The 22,290-nt window shown below is 35.0% G+C and overlaps 1 protein-coding gene across 1 annotated transcript in view; it reads right to left on the bottom strand.

Moving 5' to 3' along the window:
• CWC22 (CWC22 spliceosome associated protein homolog) overlaps window positions 1-22,290 on the bottom strand; it is a 57,778-nt gene that overhangs the window by 31,352 nt on the left and 4,136 nt on the right. Inside the window, exons 2-5 of the mRNA XM_042949293.1 lie at window positions 10,796-10,934; window positions 6,131-6,198; window positions 4,085-4,195; window positions 1,164-1,409 (exon numbers count right to left, since the gene is read on the bottom strand). Coding sequence (XP_042805227.1) covers window positions 1,164-1,409; window positions 4,085-4,195; window positions 6,131-6,198; window positions 10,796-10,822 — 452 coding nt within the window. The 5' untranslated portion in view covers window positions 10,823-10,934. The remainder of the gene's footprint in view (window positions 1-1,163; window positions 1,410-4,084; window positions 4,196-6,130; window positions 6,199-10,795; window positions 10,935-22,290) is intronic.

A 22,290-nucleotide genomic window follows, 5' to 3' on the forward strand; every position in this document is an offset into this window, starting at 1 on the left:
ATATGACACATACAGAGAAACTTACTAATTAGTTTTAAATTTAATGTCATCTAATGTCCCTTTCTAGATCATAAATTTTACAAATTTTATCTCAAATATTTATACTTGATATAAATGGCATTTCTACTTCCAGCCAATTCATGAAGTAACTTTAGATTTCATTTATAAAAAGGTTCTCAAGTACTTTCAAGTTGCCATTAAAATATCTATGAAAGATGTGGGAACACTACTGGCTCACCTGGAAATCTGTTTTTCTTAAAGCGTAGCTACCCTCTATCCCATCTTTTTATTACCTAACTGGCAACTGAGTGATCATTTCAATCTTGGATTGTATTACCTCATTCTGCTAGAGAATAACATCTTGAAAACTTAGCTGTATTTTCATACATAGTTCTTCTCGTCTCAATTATTTTGAAAAGGGAAGTGAAGATATGTATTTTCAGGGTGTATGTTCATATATGAATTTCGACTGTTTGCCTTAGCAAAAAATTATAGTCTAACATGGTATGGTCTAAGAAAAGTATGGGTAGAGAAAACTGTCAACTTGATGTCATAGATTAGTATAGGAGTTGGCAAACTACATCCATGACCCAAATGCATCCTATAGTCCATTTTTATAAATAAAGCTTAACTAGAACAAAGCCATATTCATTTGTTTACATATCACCTATGGCTGTATTCACAGCATTCAAGAGCAGAGTTGAGCAGCGGCAACAGACAGAACAACGCATAAAACCTAAAATATTTACTACCTGGCCTTTCACAGAAAAAGTTTGCCACTCTTGGTTTGGTATAACTGGAAAGATCCATTTTAGCTCTAAAATATCAATAATGCTCTTGACCATCTATGAAAAATGGATACTACTAATAGGCATGCATACAACTATAAAAGGAATAGTTTGAAAATAGTAAAAATAAAAGATCTTTCCTTAAACTCTTTGATTTACTCATGCAAAAAAATAAAATGTTGAGCTAATGTCAGGGCAAATAGTAAGCAGAGCTCCAAGGGAGCTTACGGAATAAAGAAGAGAAGTCTAATTTGAGGTCTCTACCATTTTGGACTGGTAAAAGTAAACTCTCAATAGCCAAGGTTAATTAGACCACAGTTGATTTTTTTTCAGAAAGGGTATCTTCGCTTTGTACACTTAGTGATATTAACATGCCTGTTTTTATCTGTAATCTGCTCTTGCATCATCCTGAGCTTCGCAGGAGGAATATATGCTCCACCAGTACGAGTAAGAAGAGGATCCAGTTCATCTTTCTTCTTCTTTGCAGTAGGTTCATCCTGAGCAGGGGAATTCTGGGTTACTGACGGTTCTGGGCTTCTTCTCCCAGGAGACGGGGATTTCCGAGACCTTTTACGATCAGCATCTCTTTCTCTTTCTCTGCGTTTTTCTCGGTCCCTACTTCTGTAATATTTAAAAAAAAATTTTTTTTTTTTTTGGAGAAAAGACCATATAAATTACATTCTTAAATGAGCTACATACCAAATGAGCAATACCATTTGCAGGTCACAAATTCAGATAAGGAAAAGTGGTTTGGAATGGTGAGGAAGTGCTTCACAGAGAAGATAGAACTTAAAAGAGGTCTTCAAAGCTTGACAGAATTTACACTGGGGCAAGTAGAGGAAAGTGGAGGAGGAAGGAGGGCATTCTGCAACTAGTGGAAGACAGAGTAACTACTAGAAAAGTGAGCAGGGATGTTCAAGCTAATTAGCAGAATAGTCAGGAAACAATAAGGAATCATGTACAATGGCAGTTGGAAAGATGAATTTGAGTCAGACTATGAAATCTTTAAAGACAAGGAACAGACTTCAAGTGTTTTATACTGGAGTTGATGGGGAATCATTAGTAGCTTTTGAGTGTGATAATGACGTGAAAATTGTGTTTTAAGAAGACAATTTAGCCTCTGACATACATGATAAACTGTATAAAAAAGAAACCAGAATTTATCTCCAAATGGCAATTTAGAAGTAAAATTATCTTAAAAAACTGTAACATTTGAAATTATTCCTCCATAGAAGTGGCATTTAAAACCTCAGAATATCAGAAACATCTGGTTATTTGAGACAGTGTAAAAAAAATCAACTATTTTCTACCTATAATAAGTGCCCATTCTTAAGCTATCATTTTTGTAGCTGAGTATCCATTCTGAAGCTAACATTTTAAAACAGTCAAGGTATTATTCTCTGAAATGATCAAGAACTAATGGGAAACAGTGAGTGAGTATCCATTCTTAGGCTAACATCTTTAAAACAATCAAGGTATTATTCTCTGAAATTATCAAGAACTAATGGGAAATAGTATATACCTGCTTTTTGCTCTTTTTTCTGAGAAGAATTTGTCCACTTAGTTATTTTTTACCTATACTACCTGGGAAACTCAGATCATTCTGCTCACACTTTGGGCACCATGAGTTAAATGAATACAGTAAATAAAAACAAGTTTCATTTATCACTATTACCAGGAAACTGCTGGCTAGATTTTAGCTAGATCTAGGAAGGGTGTATTTGAGATGGTCTGTCTTAACAAACAGTAATACAACTTACACAAAGAGAAAGCAGTCACCTAGCCAGGTAGATGCAGAGAAGCTGCTTTGAAACTTAAGTATATACCACTATCCACGGAGACACAGTGAACAGAAGGGAAGAAAAGTGGTTCCAAATAGACACGTTAATTAGTCACAAAGCCAGGTGCACTGAAATCTAGGCAGTGATTTGCAACTGAGTTGCTTCTTATTGTGAGTGTGATATGTTCCAAGAGAGCAGCTACAGCAGGAATTTACTGGCATCGGTTATGATTCTTCTGAGAAACACTAGGTAAGACTGCTAGCTGGCTGATCAACTTGCATCTTTATAATTTTAATATTTGGACCTTCGGAGTGCAGAGGTAATAGAGTCAGTCTTCTTTGAGACTAAATAGCATCTCTTCCAATGCTTTCATACTGTTAGCTTTTATTTCTACATAATACACAGTCTGCTTACTTCATAGTATTGTTGTACGGGTCAAATGAGACTTATGTACATACAATGGACCAAAGACAGTTACAATGAGGCAACAGTCAGAGATTTTGGAAAAAAACACGGGCATTGGAGTCAAAATTGAATTCAAATCCCAGTTTCATTGTCAACCAGATAGGCAACTGCAACCTCAGGTAAATCACTTAATCCCTTCAAACTCACTTTTTAAAATTTGTAAATTGTGAAAAATAGTATCTAGTTTTAAGTGTTTTAACCATATTTGACAAAGTATGCAGAATGCCCAGCTCACCAATTATGATTGCAGTCGTTGTTCTTAATGGGTGTCATTAAGGTGATAGCAGATGAGCCTGGCTTTTGGAGGTTAATTTAATCTGACATTTTGGTTTTAGATATAGTATATTAGAAAGTAAGTAGTGAGAAGGAAATTTTGGCTGCAGATATCACATAACGTGATTAGCTCCAAACTGCAGAGGAATTTAATCAAAATTTTAATGGGGGTATAGTCTTGGTAGTCATGGAGTGGGTAATATGAGGGAGATATCAAAAGGATACAGACCTCAGTGAACAATAAAATATGGTAGACAAGTTTTTGAACACGGATGACCAATAATAAGGTGGGTATTCAAATTCTCCAAAGGCTCAGGAAAGAATATATTTAGATAAAAACTAGACGGGCAGCTTCACTCTCACTGTCCTAGTGCCATCATGCAGCAAAGTAAACTGAGATCACTCTATCCATATGGTATCAATGACTTTCACTCAGTAAGGGACCTCAAAAACTCATCCTCATGCACTACAGTATCATATCATGAATAAGAGCTTAGGCTCAGGGTCAGACAGACCTGGCCTTGCCACAGACTTGCTTCTAAAACAAAAACAAATGACTTAATTCTCTATGCCTCAGTTTCTTCATCTATAAAATACACAATAGTATCTACCTCATATATTTACTGCAGTAAGGAGTTAATCCACATGAAGTCTTTATTAGAAACCTGGCACCTAAGAACATCCGTTTAAAATTAGCTATTATTGTTTTCATTATGAAGCGTAAAAAAAAATTTAAACGAGTGTGATTTTTCTATAGTTAAAATTTCCAGTACTAACCGCGACTCCATGCTACCATCATGAGATCGTCCTCTTCTTGAACGCTCATAGTCCGACCTGCTGTAATCAATGCAATCTCTATCCCGAGGGGATCTGTCTTGTTCTGCATATCTAACACATAAAATAAGAAAACCAAAGTTATAAGATGAAAACAACTATGTTATAAATACTTAGCAAAGTCATATACTGGTAATGCTAAAGTAACTCTATGACTGAATAATGTATTATCAAACTATTTTTAACAAACAGCTTATTTGGTTTGACATTCATTTAGTCTCGACTATAGAAGCTTTCAGATTGTGTACAAAATAACTACTAGAGTTCACGTAACCAAACCTGTCATCCTGATTCACACTGTCTCAAGTAAAGGATTATATATCTGGATATCATATGTAGTTAGCATGAAAAAGGCCACCCTGCAAATGACTCGTTTGCCTAGTTGACTCATTTTATCAAAGCAATAACCACAAATGAGACCAAAGTCATGGGTTGGCCTCCATAAAGAACAGTTTAACTCACTCCAACAGACATCCAAAAAACATCAGCTGTTATTCTTGAATCTGCTTTACCGAATAGCAGTGCAAACAGATTTAAATTATTAGCAAACAAGGATGACAGTATAAGATCTGCCTTAAACCTAAAACAATAAAATCAGAGAACCTTAAGAGAAGTTAAACATGTACACACATAATAAACATACATAGTAACATACACAGTAATTATAGTGATTCATATTTCATGTATAGTTAACCCTTGAACAACTGCAGGTTTGAATTGTGAGGGTTCACCTATACATGATTTTTTTCCAATAAATACAACATAGTACTATAAATATGTTTCTCTTCCTTATGATTTTATTAATAACATTTTTTCTCCAGCTTACTTTATTGTAAAAATACAGTATGTAACACAGATAACACATGCAAAATATTAGTTGACTGTTTATGTTGCTGGTAAGGCTTCTGGTCAACAGTAAAGTATTAGTAGTCACTTTTTGGGGAGTTAAAAGTTATAAGCAGATTTTTGACTGCAGAGGGCACCACTGCCTCTAACTCCCAGGCTGTTTAGGGGTCAACTGTATACATCTACAAGTAATTTATATACATACAGATATAGGTGTGCATCAGTACATGCAGAGAGTTTTTTCTTTTAGACAGAGTAGATGATTGATGAAAAGTATTAAGTAGTTGCAAACCATCACAATTAACTTGATGTCAATGAAACAAAAGTTTTTAGAGACAGCAGAGTGGCATAAGAAGAAAGAAAGTACATACGGGGTAAGGCAGAGATCAGACAACTGAAAGAAGGTTTAGAGGATGCTTTTCCCTTCAATAAATTATTTTCAATGGTCATAGTTCACTAAGTAAAATAATCAAAGTACTACTATGAATGCCTGATGAACATTAATAGTAATATTTGTCGGGGTGCCTAGGTGGTTCAGTTAAGCATGTGACTCCTGATTTCAGCTCAGGTCATGCTCTCACGTTTCGTGGATTCCAGCCCCCCATGGGGCTCTTCACTGACAGGGCGGAACCTGCATGGGGTTCTCTGTCTCTCCCTCTCTCTCTGTGTCTCTCCCACTCATGTGCTTTCTCTCAAAATAAATACTTAACTTAAAACAATAGTAATATTTCTAGATCTTTGATCTTAACACAATTATAAGATATGATACACATAAAAGCACTCTGAAATCTATTAAGAGCCATGTATAGGACAGTGGTAACAAAAGCAACACTTCAAAATAATTTCAACTCCGTTTTCCATTTTATAAACTTTCATTTAGTATTCATTTCAATTTATAACTTTAATTTTTTGATATGCTGAAATTATTCTTTCTCACCTCCAAAATTAGATAAAATCTAGAATTATTTACTAGAAACTACCAGAACAGTCATTCAAAAATGATTTGTCCTCAAGCTTATTCAAATAATACTGAAAACCATCAAAAATAAATTGTTCACCCTAAAATTAGGAACCTAACAGCTAAATAATTTCTTAAACTTATTACAAAAAATTTAAATTGCAGAAGCACATAAAATTATTTACCTGTCTTCTGGAGAGGAGGTCCTCTGATATGAATTATAGTTTTCCCTTCTGTCATGACCAGAAGAATGCTTTCAAAGGGAAAAAAAAGAGGGGGGGAGGGACATTTAAAAAATTATGATAAAAACACACAGAAAATGAAATATGTCTTTCAGAAAAACAGAAGTGCCGTACAAATTATTTCAAAACATTTTTTAAATCATAAGAATAATACATGTTATCTAAATAGTACATAAGATAAAAGAAAATTTTCAGGGCCTCCAAGGTAAGTATCTGTGGCAGATCTCTGGTTTCACTATGGACCAACCACTTTTTTGAAACAAGAAAAATTCAAGGTAGAAGAAAATAATTCTCAAATTTGTGATGCTAAGTTACTTAGTTGATATTTTATTCCTATATAATAAATTATAAATGTATAGAGTATCATTTTTATAAAGACCTTCTCTTGGTGAAAAACAAGACCAAAGTTTTTTCTTGGTGAAAAATATGACTAAGGGCCAGAGGTCTTCTGGCACAAAGAGCTCACTTCTGTGGTTATATCGAAGTCTTATAATACTGCACTTACCTCCTTGGATCTACTTTGGCTTATAAAACCACTTTAATCCAGGTTAGTAAATCTGAATAAACAGCTAGAAGAAACCAACTCTAGTATATTTATGAAAATTCTTTTTTATTTTCAGAAAACATTTGAAAGTCTGATATGTATAGCACTATGTTAAAGATTTGAAAAACACGATTTGTGAGAGATAGCTCCTATGCCAAATCCTTTGGAAAAAAAAAAGACATACAAATAAGTAACTGCACTGTAACATGAAACTGAAGAGACAGGTCACAGGAGTGAGAGATATGAACTATCCAGTGAGAACACATCCTAATTTAAAAATCCAAATATAGTTAAAAATCCAAAATATTTATCTCTGTAAATAGGTAAGTTTTTTACATTACTGGTGAAAATTCATGTTGACCAGTTTTTTGTTTTTTGTTTTTTTTTTTAGAATTAAAATAATTTTAACTACCTAATTATAAGAAAAGAAAAATTGTATGTTTTTTTAAAGTACCTTCACCTAGAAATCTAAGAAAATGTAAATCAAATAATGAGCAACTTGTTCTGCATATTTATATGCTTGTCTCCTTAATAAGAAAAAGAAACATTTCAAAATAGAAAGTTATGGGGTGCCTGGGTGGCTCAGTTGGTTGTGCATCTGACTTTGGCTCAGGTCATGATCTCGCGGTTTGTGAGTTCGAGCCCCATGTCGGGCGCTGTGCTGATAGCTGGGAGCCTGGAGCCTGATTCAGATTCTGTGTCTCCCTCTCTCTGCCCCTCCCCTGCTTGTGCTCTGTCTCTGTCTGTCTCTCAAAAATGAATAAATGTAAAAAAAAAAATTTAAAAAAAATAGAAAGTTATACTGCACAGAAATACAAACTTCAACTTCTTGTATTATGAACATCTAATTAACAGCAGTTTGAGTCTAACATTCTCATAAATATATTGCCAAACAATCTCATTAACTATTGAATTTTTCTCCCCCCACAACTATTGAATTTTTCTAATAGTATATACAAACTATTGTATGTAGGTGAATTAGCATGTGATCAAAATTTATAATTTACAGTAGCCATAGTTTGGCTACTATTTTATACTGAATACAACTATCTTAAAATCCTGTTTCTATGTTTCTAATGCATATAAGAAAGTTTTAAAAATTATTTCCCTTAGCAACACAATGAAGTAGGACATTTGTTCAGTATGTAGGACATAGATTTCTACAAAACCTGACACCAAGATCCTAAACCTAAAATGGAGCACAAGATTCATTAGATTCATGACAACATCAAACATAGTATTCACTGATCATTTATTACAGGACACAGCTCTTCCTGTGTAGATACTCTGGAGGATACACAAGATAGGAAAAACCCTCAGTGAACTTAGGATCTTATGGGAGAGAGACGATTGTAAAGATTTCCGTAATTAAACATATCAGATTGTATGTTCCTGAGAGAACAACAGAGATAAAAAGGAGAAGAAAAAGAGGAGGATGAAGAGGAGGAAAAAGAGGAGGAAGAAGAGGAGGAAGAGGAGGACAGGAGGAGGAGAGAGAGAACTCAACAAAACTGCATGGTCTACTTTTTCTTTTATAAGGCACAGCAATTATTTTGATTACATTAGGGAAAAGGCCTCAGTTCTTTGCTAATGATTTTTAACACATCTCCGCAACATCTGTTGTAGGCATGGGGGGAAACCAAAAATATTGAAGTCGTGAATCAGAATTTCGTAAATATGATCAAGTTAACGTGACTGGCACACACAGAAGTGCTAACAGGACATCTTGAGTAGGGAACAGTACTGAATACTGAGGGATGACAGTGGGTAGAGGAGGATTTGAACTCGGATTTGGTAGATAAACAAGATTTCACTCATTTTTGACATGTGATCCAAATAATAACCTGAATTTTCCTATTTCCTTTATCATAAAGTTCAGATTGTAAGTCAGAGTAGCAGTTGAAAATAATATATTGTCAAAATTACCTTAAAAAATTCTCTAAATTGTTCATTAAGCAAAACAAATGTTTATATCATGCAGTTACCTATAGTCTCTAACAATATAAACAGAGCAGTATATGAAGGTGAGTGGAGCAGAAACCCTGAATCCAGACCTCTGAGCATCCATTAGCCGCAGGGAACAAGTCTTTAAGAGCAAGGAGAGGAAGGGCTGGCAATAGGTGGGTAACTTCCTTCTAGATAGCTAAGGAGGCTGCAGTAAGACTCAATGGAAAAACAAGGAATCCTCAGCTAAAGCCTCCTGAACCTAGCAGGTAAGTCCTCAGAACATTAAAGGAAGATGTGAGCTTCACCGGAGGTAAAAACGGGCCCCACCCAGCTTTTGGACCTGCCTGTAGCTAAAAGGATGGAAAAAGGGAGGCAGACTAGATTGAGTACTAGCAGAGAGAGCTGAGCCATCAAGCCTGAAGGGCATGTGACTGAAGATAGCCACTCTCAGCCTAGGGGGATGCCACAGAGGACTCAGCAGGACCACAGGAGGCAAAGGTGGAGAAGCACAGTATAAGAGGAGCAGGAAGAGGATCCTGAGAAAGACTAAACACGTCTCCCTCTGTGAAAAAAGTATCTGACTAAACCTGAGTGCTCTTGTCAGTCAAGAGCCAGTTACACACCAGGTCTCCTTTTTCTTTATGTCCCCGGCTCTTAGTACAGTCTGCAACCTACTAGGCTCACAATTAATCAACTGCTTAAGTGCCACTGGACCAACGAGTACAAGTCCCAAGGAAGCAGATTCCAGAACAATATATGAAGGTATCTACTGACAGATGGGTCTGCTTGAGACAGTGAGTTCCCACCAAAATAGATGCAAGGACGGGCTGGGTGTCTACCTAGCCTTCTGCTCGACAGTACAACAGTCAACAGGATTTAGAAAAGATTGCAGCAGAGCCTGCCTCAGTGCCTGGTGTCCACTGTTAAGCTCGGTCTACTGGTTCTCTTTAAAGAAGAAAGTTTAGGGGTGCAGGGGTGGTGGGGGAGAGAGGAAGGGAGCAGTGCCTAGATCTATAATTAAAAATATACCCTCCCCTTTACTGACTCTATGCCCCAAGAAATGACGCGCCTGTTTATAGATCTGTGAAACTGAAAAAAAGTGGAATGGTTTGTTCTCCTCCTGCTAAGTCCAGTAACAGGCAGAGGAGCAGCTCTGAAAGTAGATGGAGTTACTGGTTCTGTTACTGCTCTGACTGTATCTACCACTCTACCTTTCTTACAGCCTGCTTCAGCCACACTAGACTCCGTCTTCATACTTGTTGTTTACTCTGCCTGGCACATGATTCTCCTGGTCATCTGCATGGCTGACTTCCTCATATCCTTCAAGTTTCTGCTCAGATAGCTACTTTTTCAGTGGGTCCCTATTAAAAATTGCAACTTCCAATGCTACCGATCAACCTTATCCTATTTCTTTTGTCTACAGCCCGAATCTAGCACTTAACACTGTACCATACCATAGAAATGACTTATGTATTAATTTTATAACTTATTTTGTCTTCCCCTACTAGAATGCAAACTCCACAAAACCAAGGATTTCTGTTTTGTTTACCATTTTACCTAAAGTACTTAGAACAGTCACTGGGACATAATTAAGAATTCAGTGACTATCTGTTAAATAAATAAATTTATAATGTCTAAGTAAAGGATGACACAGAATAAAGAACTCATTTATGCATATGAAATATTCAATAAAAGGCTCACTTGTAGATAGACATGCAGGAACTATGATCAACTGAGGAAGCAGACACCTGTCCTCCATTTCATGCTCATTCAGGAAAGTATGCTCTTTAAGAATGGTGGATTCTCTTGCCCTGTTATTTACTTTTCTTCTGCATGTGCTCACTCACATGCACTTTCTTGATTTGTGCAGGCATTGATATACACACACAAGTACATGGACACATACATGCGCACACGTCCCGCATGTTCTCTTCTCACTTGTCCTCTTGCACACTATTGCTTCTATCTGACCAAGGATCTACATTTGAAATTGTTCTAAGTTAGATATGCGTACAATGTCTGTTTCTAATGTCCTATTTATGTAAATGCATGTTTGATTAAAGGACAGATAATGGACTACAAGCTTATGTTCTTCATTATAAATTTCAAACACTTACTTTTATCTGTGCCACACTACTTTTCATTTTTTGTTGACAGTGGTCTGATAAATCAAAGACTCCTTAAGTTGGTCCAAATAACCGGTACCAAACAGTATGAATTCCTTGACAGTTTACTTTTTCTGTCTACAAACGTTACCTGTGAAATAGACCAAAGAAAGTTTTGTTAACATCGATAAAATGTATGTGAAATAACAACATATTATTTCCACACAATGAACACTTGACCATCTTATTTTTCTTAATCACTAGGCACAGATATATAATCAATAATTATATAAAAATTAAAAAAGTCCTTAAATGGTTCCACATAACAATGTATAAAGAACACATATGTAGAACAGACCCTGAATAAGAGAGCAAATAATAACATTATTAAACACCATAAGGTATTTTAGTGACGGAAAGGAACAAAAATTAATTTAATAACTGATGTCAGATAACTTTATTCAAATCGTTTTCATTGAGGGAAACCTATACCTACATCGTAAAACAGTGCTGTGGTATTACACTAAACAAGTAAACAAAGGAAATGATATAAGATAAAGCCTATATAAACCGAGTACAAAATATCCCATGTTTCTATATAGACTAAGAATGAAATATCCAATTATCATTATCTTGTAATAATGATCACTCAGAAATAAATATGCTCTGCATAAAAATATAAGTAATTAAGTTTTAATGTAATCTATCAAAGGTACATGACTTCAGATATATTCAGGCATGAGAACTAAGTATTTGGCTCAGAATAAACCTAGTCACCAATGTTAAATGCTAAAATAAAAGTTTTCCAGTATCTATCTGTTAATTACATTTTAGGAATTTTTGAAAAATGCTGAATTGCTAGTTATGTTAACACAGAACTGTCATTTAAGTATTTTATTTTAATTATGTATCTAGGGGCGCCTGGGTGGCTCAGTCGGTTAAGCGTCCGACTTCAGCTCAGGTCATGATCTCACGGTCCGTGGGTTCGAGCCCCGCGTCAGGCTCTGTGCTGACAGCTCAGAGCCTGGAGCCTGTTTCAGATTCTGTGTCTCCTTCTCTCTGTGACCCTCCCCCATTCATGCTCTGTCTCTCTCTGTCTCAAAAATAAATAAACGTTAAAAAAAAAAATTAAAAAAAATTATGTATCTAAATGGTTTATGGTTTGGTGTAAGGTAATGAAATCAACAAAAATCAAATGAAAGAGTAGAAAATAAGAGATTTAAAAGAGATAGAAAATACAGAGAAAGAACTGTGCCAGTACCAAAATAATTGAATACAACTAGGAAAATTTTTAAGCTTGAATGCCAGAAAGGTTTATAGATTATCTAGTCCAATTCCTTCTTTTTATAGATAAAAATAATGAAGGTCAGATAAGTTATTTCAATGTCTTAAGCAATACTACCAGTTAATGGCAGACCTATAACTGGAAACTTAGCCTAAGGACACCCAATTAAATTTTCTTTCCACTAGACCACATACACAAAAATAACACTAACACTATAAAGTGACACAGAGCTGCTATCATTTAATGCAGATAGGGATATACACAGATCACTAAATCAAGAAAAGTTTCTATTACAGTGGTTAGCATGGTATCAAGGTTATTAAGAGCAATATATATGAGATTCTTCACAAACTTAACGTATAAAGTATAATTGCAGCCTAAAGCACACCACCAATTAAGTATTTGTAGCTGCAGTTAGATTAGCATGCTGCTAGGGGACTCTCAGAAGGGAGAGAGCCCGAGAAGAGGAGCCGCATGTGCCCAAATCTCTGACCACCTCTGAACCAACACATGAACAAAACAGTACTCAGGATCAAAGAACCGAACTGTGATATGAATAGCTGCCTAAGAGACAGAATTTGCAATTTAAGTCTAATCAAGTTAATTGTCTAAAAAGTCACCACTCCTCAGAGGAAAGTAACAGAATGTACAGTCCTAACATAACAGTTATAATGACCAGAATACAATTTAAAAAGTTATCAGAAAACTGTGGTCCAATCTTTTAAAAAAAAGATAATCAAAGACCAACATTAAGATGGCCCAGATGTTGGAATTGGCATACAAGGTTTTTAAAGCATATTCCAAAGCACAAAGGAAAACACACTTGCAAGGAATAGACAGGAAATTTCAGCAAAAATGAAACAAACAAAAGCAAACAAAAACAACAATGAAAAGAATAGAACCAAAATGAAATTCTAGAACTGAAAAATATATGAAGTGAAAAACTCACTGGTTAGCCAAACCTAAGGCAAAATGGAGATAATAGAAAGTCAATGAAATTATATAATCTAAAAGATAAAAAGTATCCAATCTAGAAACAGACAAAAAAATTAATGAACAGGGACATGTAGGACAATTATCAAAAGGCCTAATCTACATGTAATCAAAGTTCATGAAGGAAAAAAATGGAATAGGAAAAAATATTTTAAGAAACAGCCAAATTTCCCCCCAAATTTGGCAAAAGGCATAAATTTACAGATTCATGAAGCACAGATAATCCTAGATAGGATAAATATAAAGAAAACCATGCCTATACACACAGTCATACAGGGATATAACTGTTCAAATTATTTCTGACTTCTCATCAGAAACTAAGGAGACTAGAAGACAATCTTTAAAGTGCTGAAAGATTAAAAAAAATCTGCTACCCTAAGATTACAACAAAAATAATATTAAGAATGAAGATAAAGACATTTACTAATTAAAACAAACAAAAGAAAACTAAGAGAAACAGAATGCAGCACCAGCAGACCCATTCTCCAAGAAATGCTGCAGTTCTCAGGCTTTAGGGAAATGACACCAATGGAGACTTCAGAAAGTAATGAAGAACACTGGAAATGGTGACTTTTTCAGGAAGTATAAAAGACTACTTTTTCCTTCACTTAAAATACATAGGTCTGTTTAAAGTAAAAATAACATCTTGAGGGTCACCTGGGTGGCTCAGTCAGTTAAGCACCTGACTGTTGGTTTTGGGTCAGGTCATGATTTCACGGTTCATGAGTTTGAGCCCCATGTCAGGCTCCATGCTGCTGGTGCAGAGCCTGCTTGGGATTCTCTCCCTCTCTCAAAATAAATAAATGCACTTATTAAAAAAAACATCTTGAGGGGTTATAGTGTATGTAGATGAAATAGACACATTAGGTAGCATATATAGGAGGAGGTAAGATAGACCTACATGATCCAAGATTTCTAAGTTTTTTGTGAAGTGGTATTAATTAATATCAAATCTAAGAAACTTATGGAAAGTTAAGGATACATATTGTTTCCCCTAGAACAATGACTGTAAAAGTAATGTTAAAAAAATATAGCTAAAAAGCCTGTAGATAACTTAAAATAGAATTTAAAAATATTTAAATTTAAAATTTTAAATTAAAATTAATTTAAAAGGGCAAGATAGAGCAAAGGAACAAAAAAACAGAAGGAGGAAAAAAAACCAAGATGGCAGACCTAAATCTAACTCTGTTATTATATTAAATATTAATGAACAAACAACTCAAACAGAAGCTACTTCTCTCTCACCTCAGGTGGATCTGACCCTGAAGGCATGATCTTGTCTCCACTGGGTTTTAGGTCCCATGTGCCTTCTCAGACAAGATGACTGTGCCGTATTACACAAATTTCATGACTTTTTTTGACATGACTCATTCCTGTATTTATGGCTATAAACGTATAGAGCCATGAAACTCAAAATTTCACTCAATTAACTTTTGCTTAAAGGTGATGGTTTTTACCCCCACTCGCCCAATCATTATATCATTTCTAACAAATACTTATCACCTTTATCACCCAGCATCATTTATCTATACACTCATTCAACAACAAATAATATTTACTACTTCTGTTATTTTGCCAGGCACCTTTCTAGGCACTGGCTAGACAGCAATGAACAACCATATCAAAATCCCCTGCCCACATTGAGCTTATATTCTAGTTCTAAAAAGTAAATCTATAATGATGAGCACAGCACTAAGCTGCTCAAGCAAAGTGGCTGGTTAAGTTTTTTTTTTTTTTTTTTTTTTTTGCAAATGCCAGTTTCATTCAAATCATTACTTAATGTAAAACTGGTTCCCGAGTTCATTATGTTAAAAGTAATTAAATTATGAACACTTGTGTATAGAATTACTAGTACATATATTGGGGCCTACCTGACTTACTACATCAGATGTGTAGGGGAAAAGGGATGCCTAGGCATGCTGGTTTCATGAAAGTATCCCCGATGTATTTCCAATATACAACTCATCACCAGGTTGGCTCAGCTTTCCAATTTTGGATGAGAAATCTTGGTTCTCAATTTGCCATAAATTGAGAGTAAAATTGTACTTTACTTTAGGTAAAATACAGAGACTTCATAGCCTACCTCCTTTATAGTGTTTAGTCAAAAATCATTTGGAAAGGAACACATACATTCCAAATGTATTAATCCTTACTAACTCAATGGTAAGAAGCATATATATGCGTGCAAAAGAATATCAATAGCAGTGATTTTTAAATGAGAAATTTTGGGCACAATTCATAGGGAGAAAATTCTCAGTGGTAATGCACTGATTGCCGTAGCACAGGTTCTGTGGGAGTTTAAGATATATGCCATGATAATTAAAGTAACATCACCTACTGCAACATGGCCACAAACAAACATAAGCACTAAAATGGAGTCATCCAGATGATAAAATATGTTTATAAAATGCTTTTATTATTCTTAAAATTAATATAAAACATGAAAAATTGAGATAGGAAGAGAAAAAACCTACATCAACAGAGAAGTTCAGCCTTCCTAGGTAAACTAGACACAAATTTCATATTCATATATACATTCATATATAAAGACTAAAATAACTTCTGTAAAAATATTTGCCTGTAAGTTTAAATAAGCTTATTAATTAGTGAGATCTGGAATATATTTTATGGAAAAATTAAAAGCCTAGAAAACTATGAATGTCCTTAATTTGTTCTTATTTCCAGGATAACCAGTGACTAAGTCCCTATAAAATTGAGACTATAGTATACTTCAGTGGAGGATTCCATTCTCTTTGGGTTCTATTATTATTATATAAATTAATCAGAGTTACTTATTGTACACAGGAGTTTTTGCTTCCCTACATTCATCTAAACACTCCTTCTATAAACTAACATTAGGAAGTGAATTGTCCAGAAGGAACATCAAAAGAATCTGTGAAAGACTCCACCTAGTTCTGTTTACTATTTACAGGAAATAACCTGATGGATGCTGCTGCCATCATCACCACCACACATCACCTGCGACTGATTTCAAGGACTTTTTTGGTCCAGAAGCAGAAAACACTGAAAACTACTTCTGACCAAGGCTACAGAATAAGGCCCTCCTTCCCCTGATGATAGAAACCACTGATGATAATGTACTTCTTTGTGTATTTTTGTTTTTTATCCTCTTGGTTATTTATTTTTTCTCTCCTTGCTGGTTGATGCTTCTAAATCTGTATAATGGAACTTTCTACATTAATGGAAAGGTTCATATTCTGCACTGTCAGTAGCCACTTCATTAACACAATGGCCACTGGCCACATGTGGCTATTGAGCACTTCAAATGTGCCCAATGGATTTGAGAAAATTAATATTATAATTTTATAATTTTATTAATTTTATAATTAAGTTTACTTTTAATTTGAATAGCCATATGTGGCTGGCTAGTGATTACCATATTGGGCAACATAATTCTAAATGATTAGTAGACACTTAGGTCTTTTAATCATGGTACTTCAAAATCCTTGTCCTTGACAATCTCCAGATATGGTATTAATTCTTTAGATACTGACAAAGTAAAATAACTCATATCCAACTTGTGAGAAAAGTCACTTGGTTATTTCCTACGAAAGGTTCAGATTATGGGAAATAAGGGATAATATAATAATCCTGGTCCTAGAGTCTGTCTATGTTTCAATCACCAAGGTGTGATCTCTACAGTCTTAAATGCAGTGCATCCACCATGATGCCAAACAATCGTTTAACATAAACATCAAGAAAACATGGCACTAGACATACTAGGACAATCACAAACTTGATACATGATCATGACCCACTGAAAGACAGTGTAGCTATTGATTGATCGTATCTCCAGAAGATAATGGCCTGTTCTGCAGCTGAGGCTGAGTAAGCAGAGGTACTAATAAAGTTAAAAAATAACCCTGATGGCAGCTATGAAGGGAGAATTGACAACTGAAACAGAAACTACTACTTATAAAATGGATTCTGCTAACTTGAAAAACATAAATATTATGCCAGTTTAAGTCACGATATACTTATCATGGATTAGCTAAGGTCATACTCTTATTTCTAGTTACTTTAGACCCATCTGTTCCAAAGTAAGACCACAAAATGATGTCTGCAAGAACCCATAAGTTTTAAAGATATGACCGTTTACTGTCCCAGCAACTCGCTAGTTTACAAATTCAAATTCTGCCCAATCACTGCCAAGATGATCTGATAACTAACCTCTAGTCTCACAAAGATAGTGTGTAAGTACCCGTTCTTAAACCACCTTTTTGAGATGCTCCATGGTCCTCCAAAGTATACTGTCTCCTTTGCTGCATATTAATACTAAACTTTGACAGCTAATGAGGTATGTCATTGGTGATTATTCACTAGTGAGCTTTCACATACAAGCCTAATGATCCAGTTTCTCAAATAATTCAATGCCGTGGGGGACAAAAAAAGAAAAAAGAAAAAAGAAAAAAAGGATAGCTATTATAGAACAAAAGAGACAACAGATTTAGTGTGTGGCCCTTGTTTAGATCCTGAGTTGAACACTTTCCCTTCTCTAAAATGGGATGTATTTATATAGTAGAACCCACTTTACCAACTTGAATTCAGTACTAACTCAACTGACTAATAAACTCTACCCAACTTTCCTTCTAAAATGGAGGTAGGCTGAAGTTCTTATTTCTGAATAAGGGATGAAATAATGGAAGAGAACATTTTCTAATCCAGTTCAATTATCAACTTGCTAAAATTATTAGCATGTTTACATCATGGTTTTTGGACGGGGAGGGGGAGAAGAATGAAAATACGGTGGGACACAGACTCTCAGAATTACTTAAATCCTTATTACATATTTTCCATCCAAGAGAACTTATCTTAGTATGTACCTGAAATAAGACTCATTTCAAAATCACCTGTTACCTAAATACTGTGCCCAAGTTGATAATGGAGATACTTTAAGCTCTAATGCTAGTAATATATGAACTTTAATATTTTCCTCAACTTATAAACATGTATTCCATTGATACAAAAGTCATTTTAGAATAATATAATGATGAATGTCCTGAAGCTGATGTGCAGTGGTGAATGTAGACTAACCATCACCGTTCAAAACCAGCCAATGGGAGAACTGCCAATGTACACAGTAGCTCTTCAACAAACAAATCTACCCTTGACACTAATAGAGTCTATATAGTACATTACAATGATATTCCTGAGATATCCCAGAGATTAACAATTAACTACATATACTTTAGAAGTCTGAAATGTGTAATTTAGATTAAGATAACAATAGCAATAAATAATGATAAATTACTGCAGCCGCAAAAATACAACACTAGGCATTTCATTTATATATTCTTATTCAATCCTCACAATTACCTTGCTTTGTTAATTTTTTAGCCATATTTTCAATGGAAGAACTGAGGTTCAAAGAGTTGAAACAATGTGTCCAAGTAAATTATAGCTAGTAAATGGCAGAGCTAAAATCTAGATGGTTTATCTGATGCCAAAACCATCTGATATTGCATCCCAATGAAAATGACAACATTAATATATGGATACAATATTGGTAAACTATAAAATGTAAACAGATATAGTCTCTACTATACAGAAAATCTTCCTATCCTAAACTGACCCATTTTTCCGAAGTTTCAGATAGCAAAGGTTTTGATATTAATATAAAGCCCTACCCACTTCTTTTTAAAGATGCAAAATAATACTTTAAAGGTTCCCTTTGTTTAGTTAGCATAGCCGGAATTCACTCTGACCAGGTACAGTATAAGCAAATAAGTCACTTGACTCCACTGCGCAAGATTCACCATTTTCCTTGGCTATCCTTGGTTCTGAAACCTGGTTTCTCTTTTCAACTTACCTACACATACATATACACAGCAATTTTCTGTGTATTTTATTTCAAAGTACCTTACTTATCTAAATGTAATGAGTTTTCTTTCTCATCGGTGTGTGTCATCTTTTCCTTTCTACCCGTCAACCATCATCACCAAATAATTTTCTGGCAATCAAGCACACTCTGTTAGATTTCCATGTCCCAAAATGTAACTGTGAAATTGACAATATTACAAAGTAGACTGCTACTACAATTCTAACAAAAAATGCATAAAGTCCTATCATCATCCAGATTTATACAGAATACGCCCATAAGGAAATTCTGGGAGTTCAACATGTGCATGCTTGATACTTAGACTAATTGGAAATTCCTGCAATGAGAGCGATTTATCTAGAGTTTATAGCTCTCGCTGCTCTTCTTAGTATCACTATGTGGATTTTATGATGAATTATTAAATTTCTCTCTCCTTGTCACAAGTAAGCAACTCAGCAAAACCACACCTGCTCTCCTGAACAACGAGGGCATTTTATGATAAGAAGATGGTAGTTTAAAAATTATTTTCCCATCAGTGTCAGCAAGCATCAGAAGGCAAAATATTTAATAACATTTGTAGGATGCACTTTAGATTGTTAACTGGAAACTATGAAATTGTAAATTCTGTAATTATCTTAAAAGTTCAGATGATGAAAACGTCAACTAATGGCTGTAATGCACTGCTTTCTCAATGATTTCTGTTGAGCACTCCTACCGTTGTCCCCGTTGTCCCCAAGGCATCCTCAACCAACGTGACTTGCTGTAACTGTCATAAATTAAAAGGAAGTCAACAAAGGCCATTCCCTTTCCTTCAGGTTGCTCTACTGCATTCTACACAGTAACAGCACACTTGACAAATGTCAAACATGATAACAGAGTTAAAAAAAAAAAAAAACAATCTTAGTTGCTCAATAAGGGAAAATGGTAATATTACACAGTATTCAAAAGAAAAACTAGTTTAAATATGTTCTAAATACAAAACTGAAATGGGAAGGAGATAGTAGTAGGATCCTCAAGAAAATCCCCAAAGAGGACCCAAGCCCCTGGCCCTTCCACAAGGCAATTTTCCTTCCCAGGGAAAAGATACGAAAAACAGATTGGCCACATTTCTTAATATATGATAAGATGTCTATGGCCTTTACATATCTGTATTGAAGGAAAAATCCTTTTAAGAGAATTGCTTTCCTACTATTGTTTCTTGTTATTTTTAAAAATGCATACATATTGGTGAGAAATATGCTGCATTATATACCACACAAGGACAAATGATGTTGTAATCTGATTTCAGCATAGGTCCACAATTTCAAGAAAATAAAAGCATCTGAACACTACTATCACTATAAGGAAAAGTCACCAGGTACAGGTGATGATCCCTTGTCTGCAATTATGGAATCTGAAAAGCTTTGAAAATACAATATTTCTTTTCCTTCCTTCCTTTTTTTTTTATAGAAGGATAGTTGACACACAATGTTATATTAGTTTCAGGTATACAACATAGGAATTTGACAACTCTATACGTTATGCTATGCTCAGCACAACTTACAAAGATTTTTTTTCAGTTTATTTATTTTGAGAGAGAGTGAGCACAAACAGGGGAGGGACAGAGAGAGAAGGAGAGAGAATCCCAAGCAGGCTCCACCCTATCAGCGCAGCACCTGACACAGGGCTTGAACTTACGAACCATGAGATCATGACCTGAGGTAAAATCAAGAGTCAGAGGCTCAAACAACGAAGCCACCAAGGTGCCCCACAAAGATTTTTCTTAAGCTTGTGGGAAACTCATCTGGCAGCAAAACTTGACCTGCACCAACCTGAGACTTAAATGTGACTCTTCATTTGTTGAACTGTAGAAATATTAATGTGTTTGATTGGAAGATATTGCCTGGGATTCCAAAAGTGCTATTACTTCATAAATATATGTGCACTGTGTTTCTTTAAAATCTTAAAAATTCTGAATGTCGAAACAGTTCTGGCTCTAAGATTACAAATAAAGAACTGTGGACCTGTACTCTCTTATTGTTTGTTTCCTAGTCAATACATATACCAGGTATGCTCTTTGACTTCTAACCATTTGAATGACTGAAGATTCCCATGTTCAATTATAGGGCTGGGAGGTGTGCAAATAGTACCTGGATACTATTTGACTTTTTATGAGGAATAAACAAAATATAAAGGCCTTTGATTAGTCTCTGACTCTGTGTAGGGGAGACAGCCCCAATTTGGGGACATCCTAAGACGACGGTAAAAAGACACAGATTAGTAAAAAAAAAAAAAAAAAAAAAAAAAAAAAGACAAAATCTAAAAGCTCTTAACATTTTAATAAAAATTACTCATTATAAACTGAGAGGAGGTATTATCCTTCATTCATTTCCTATATCATGAAGCCAGTCCATACTGGTCTGTATTTAACCAAAGAAATTAAGAAAGTGATATAATCGTTTCAATATGCTACTTAACTTTTTTTAAGTTTATTTATTTATTTTGAGAGAGAGAGCACATGCAAGCTGGGGAGGGCAAATTGAGAAAGAGAGAGAAAGAGGGAGAGAAGGAGGGAGAGAATCCTAAGCAGGCTCTGGACTGCTGGTATGGAGCCCAACATAGGGCTGGAACCCATGAACCATGAGATCATGACCTGACCTAAAATCAAGAGTCAGATAGTTAAATGAATGAGCCACCCAGGTGCCCTCCTTCTAAGCTTTTAGGATGGAAATTTCTGTCTCAATGCTTCATGCATCAACAATCTGTTTCCATATAAAAATCTTTAAGAGAAGAGTTCTTCAGTAGTACTTCCTGTAATTACTGAATAAAAACAAATCCTAAGGGAGGAGTCTGCTGCTACTACTTGTATCACTCAGTCACTTGTATTTACAGCCTAAGCCCACCTCGTCTTGCCTTAGTTTCTCCACACACCCTTTGGTTCACAATTCAACTGCACAGCAACAGGACTGAACTTTCCTCACTAACTCCAGCATCTTCATTCACTGAACAAACATTATGGGTTTTCTTGGTCTAGTGATTAAGCTAAGTTTTATATCCATTTTCACAATAACAAATAGATAAAACCTTAAATTTCAAATCTATGCCATAACCCTCACCACTTTACTTGATAGTAAAAGAACAGTCTTGTAGTAAAGAAATAGCTTTAGTGCTTCTTTATCACCCACTGAATGCTTTTTCATTTAATGTTAAAGTTTGAATTTCTGCAGAAGAGTCTCTTTTGTAAGGTCATAAAAATTAAGACACTTGGTATAGGACTGACACAGGTAAATGGAACTAAAACAAAAATGATGAGGATAAGCCAAAACTGACACTTCTATTAAGAAGTTGTAAAGTAGTATAGAAAAAATAAGAAAGTATAAGGTTAAGAGAAAGAACAGTATGGTTGTGGTC

This window comes from Panthera leo, chromosome C1 (genome assembly GCF_018350215.1).
Source record: "Panthera leo isolate Ple1 chromosome C1, P.leo_Ple1_pat1.1, whole genome shotgun sequence".
NCBI classification, from domain to species: Eukaryota; Metazoa; Chordata; class Mammalia; order Carnivora; family Felidae; genus Panthera; species Panthera leo.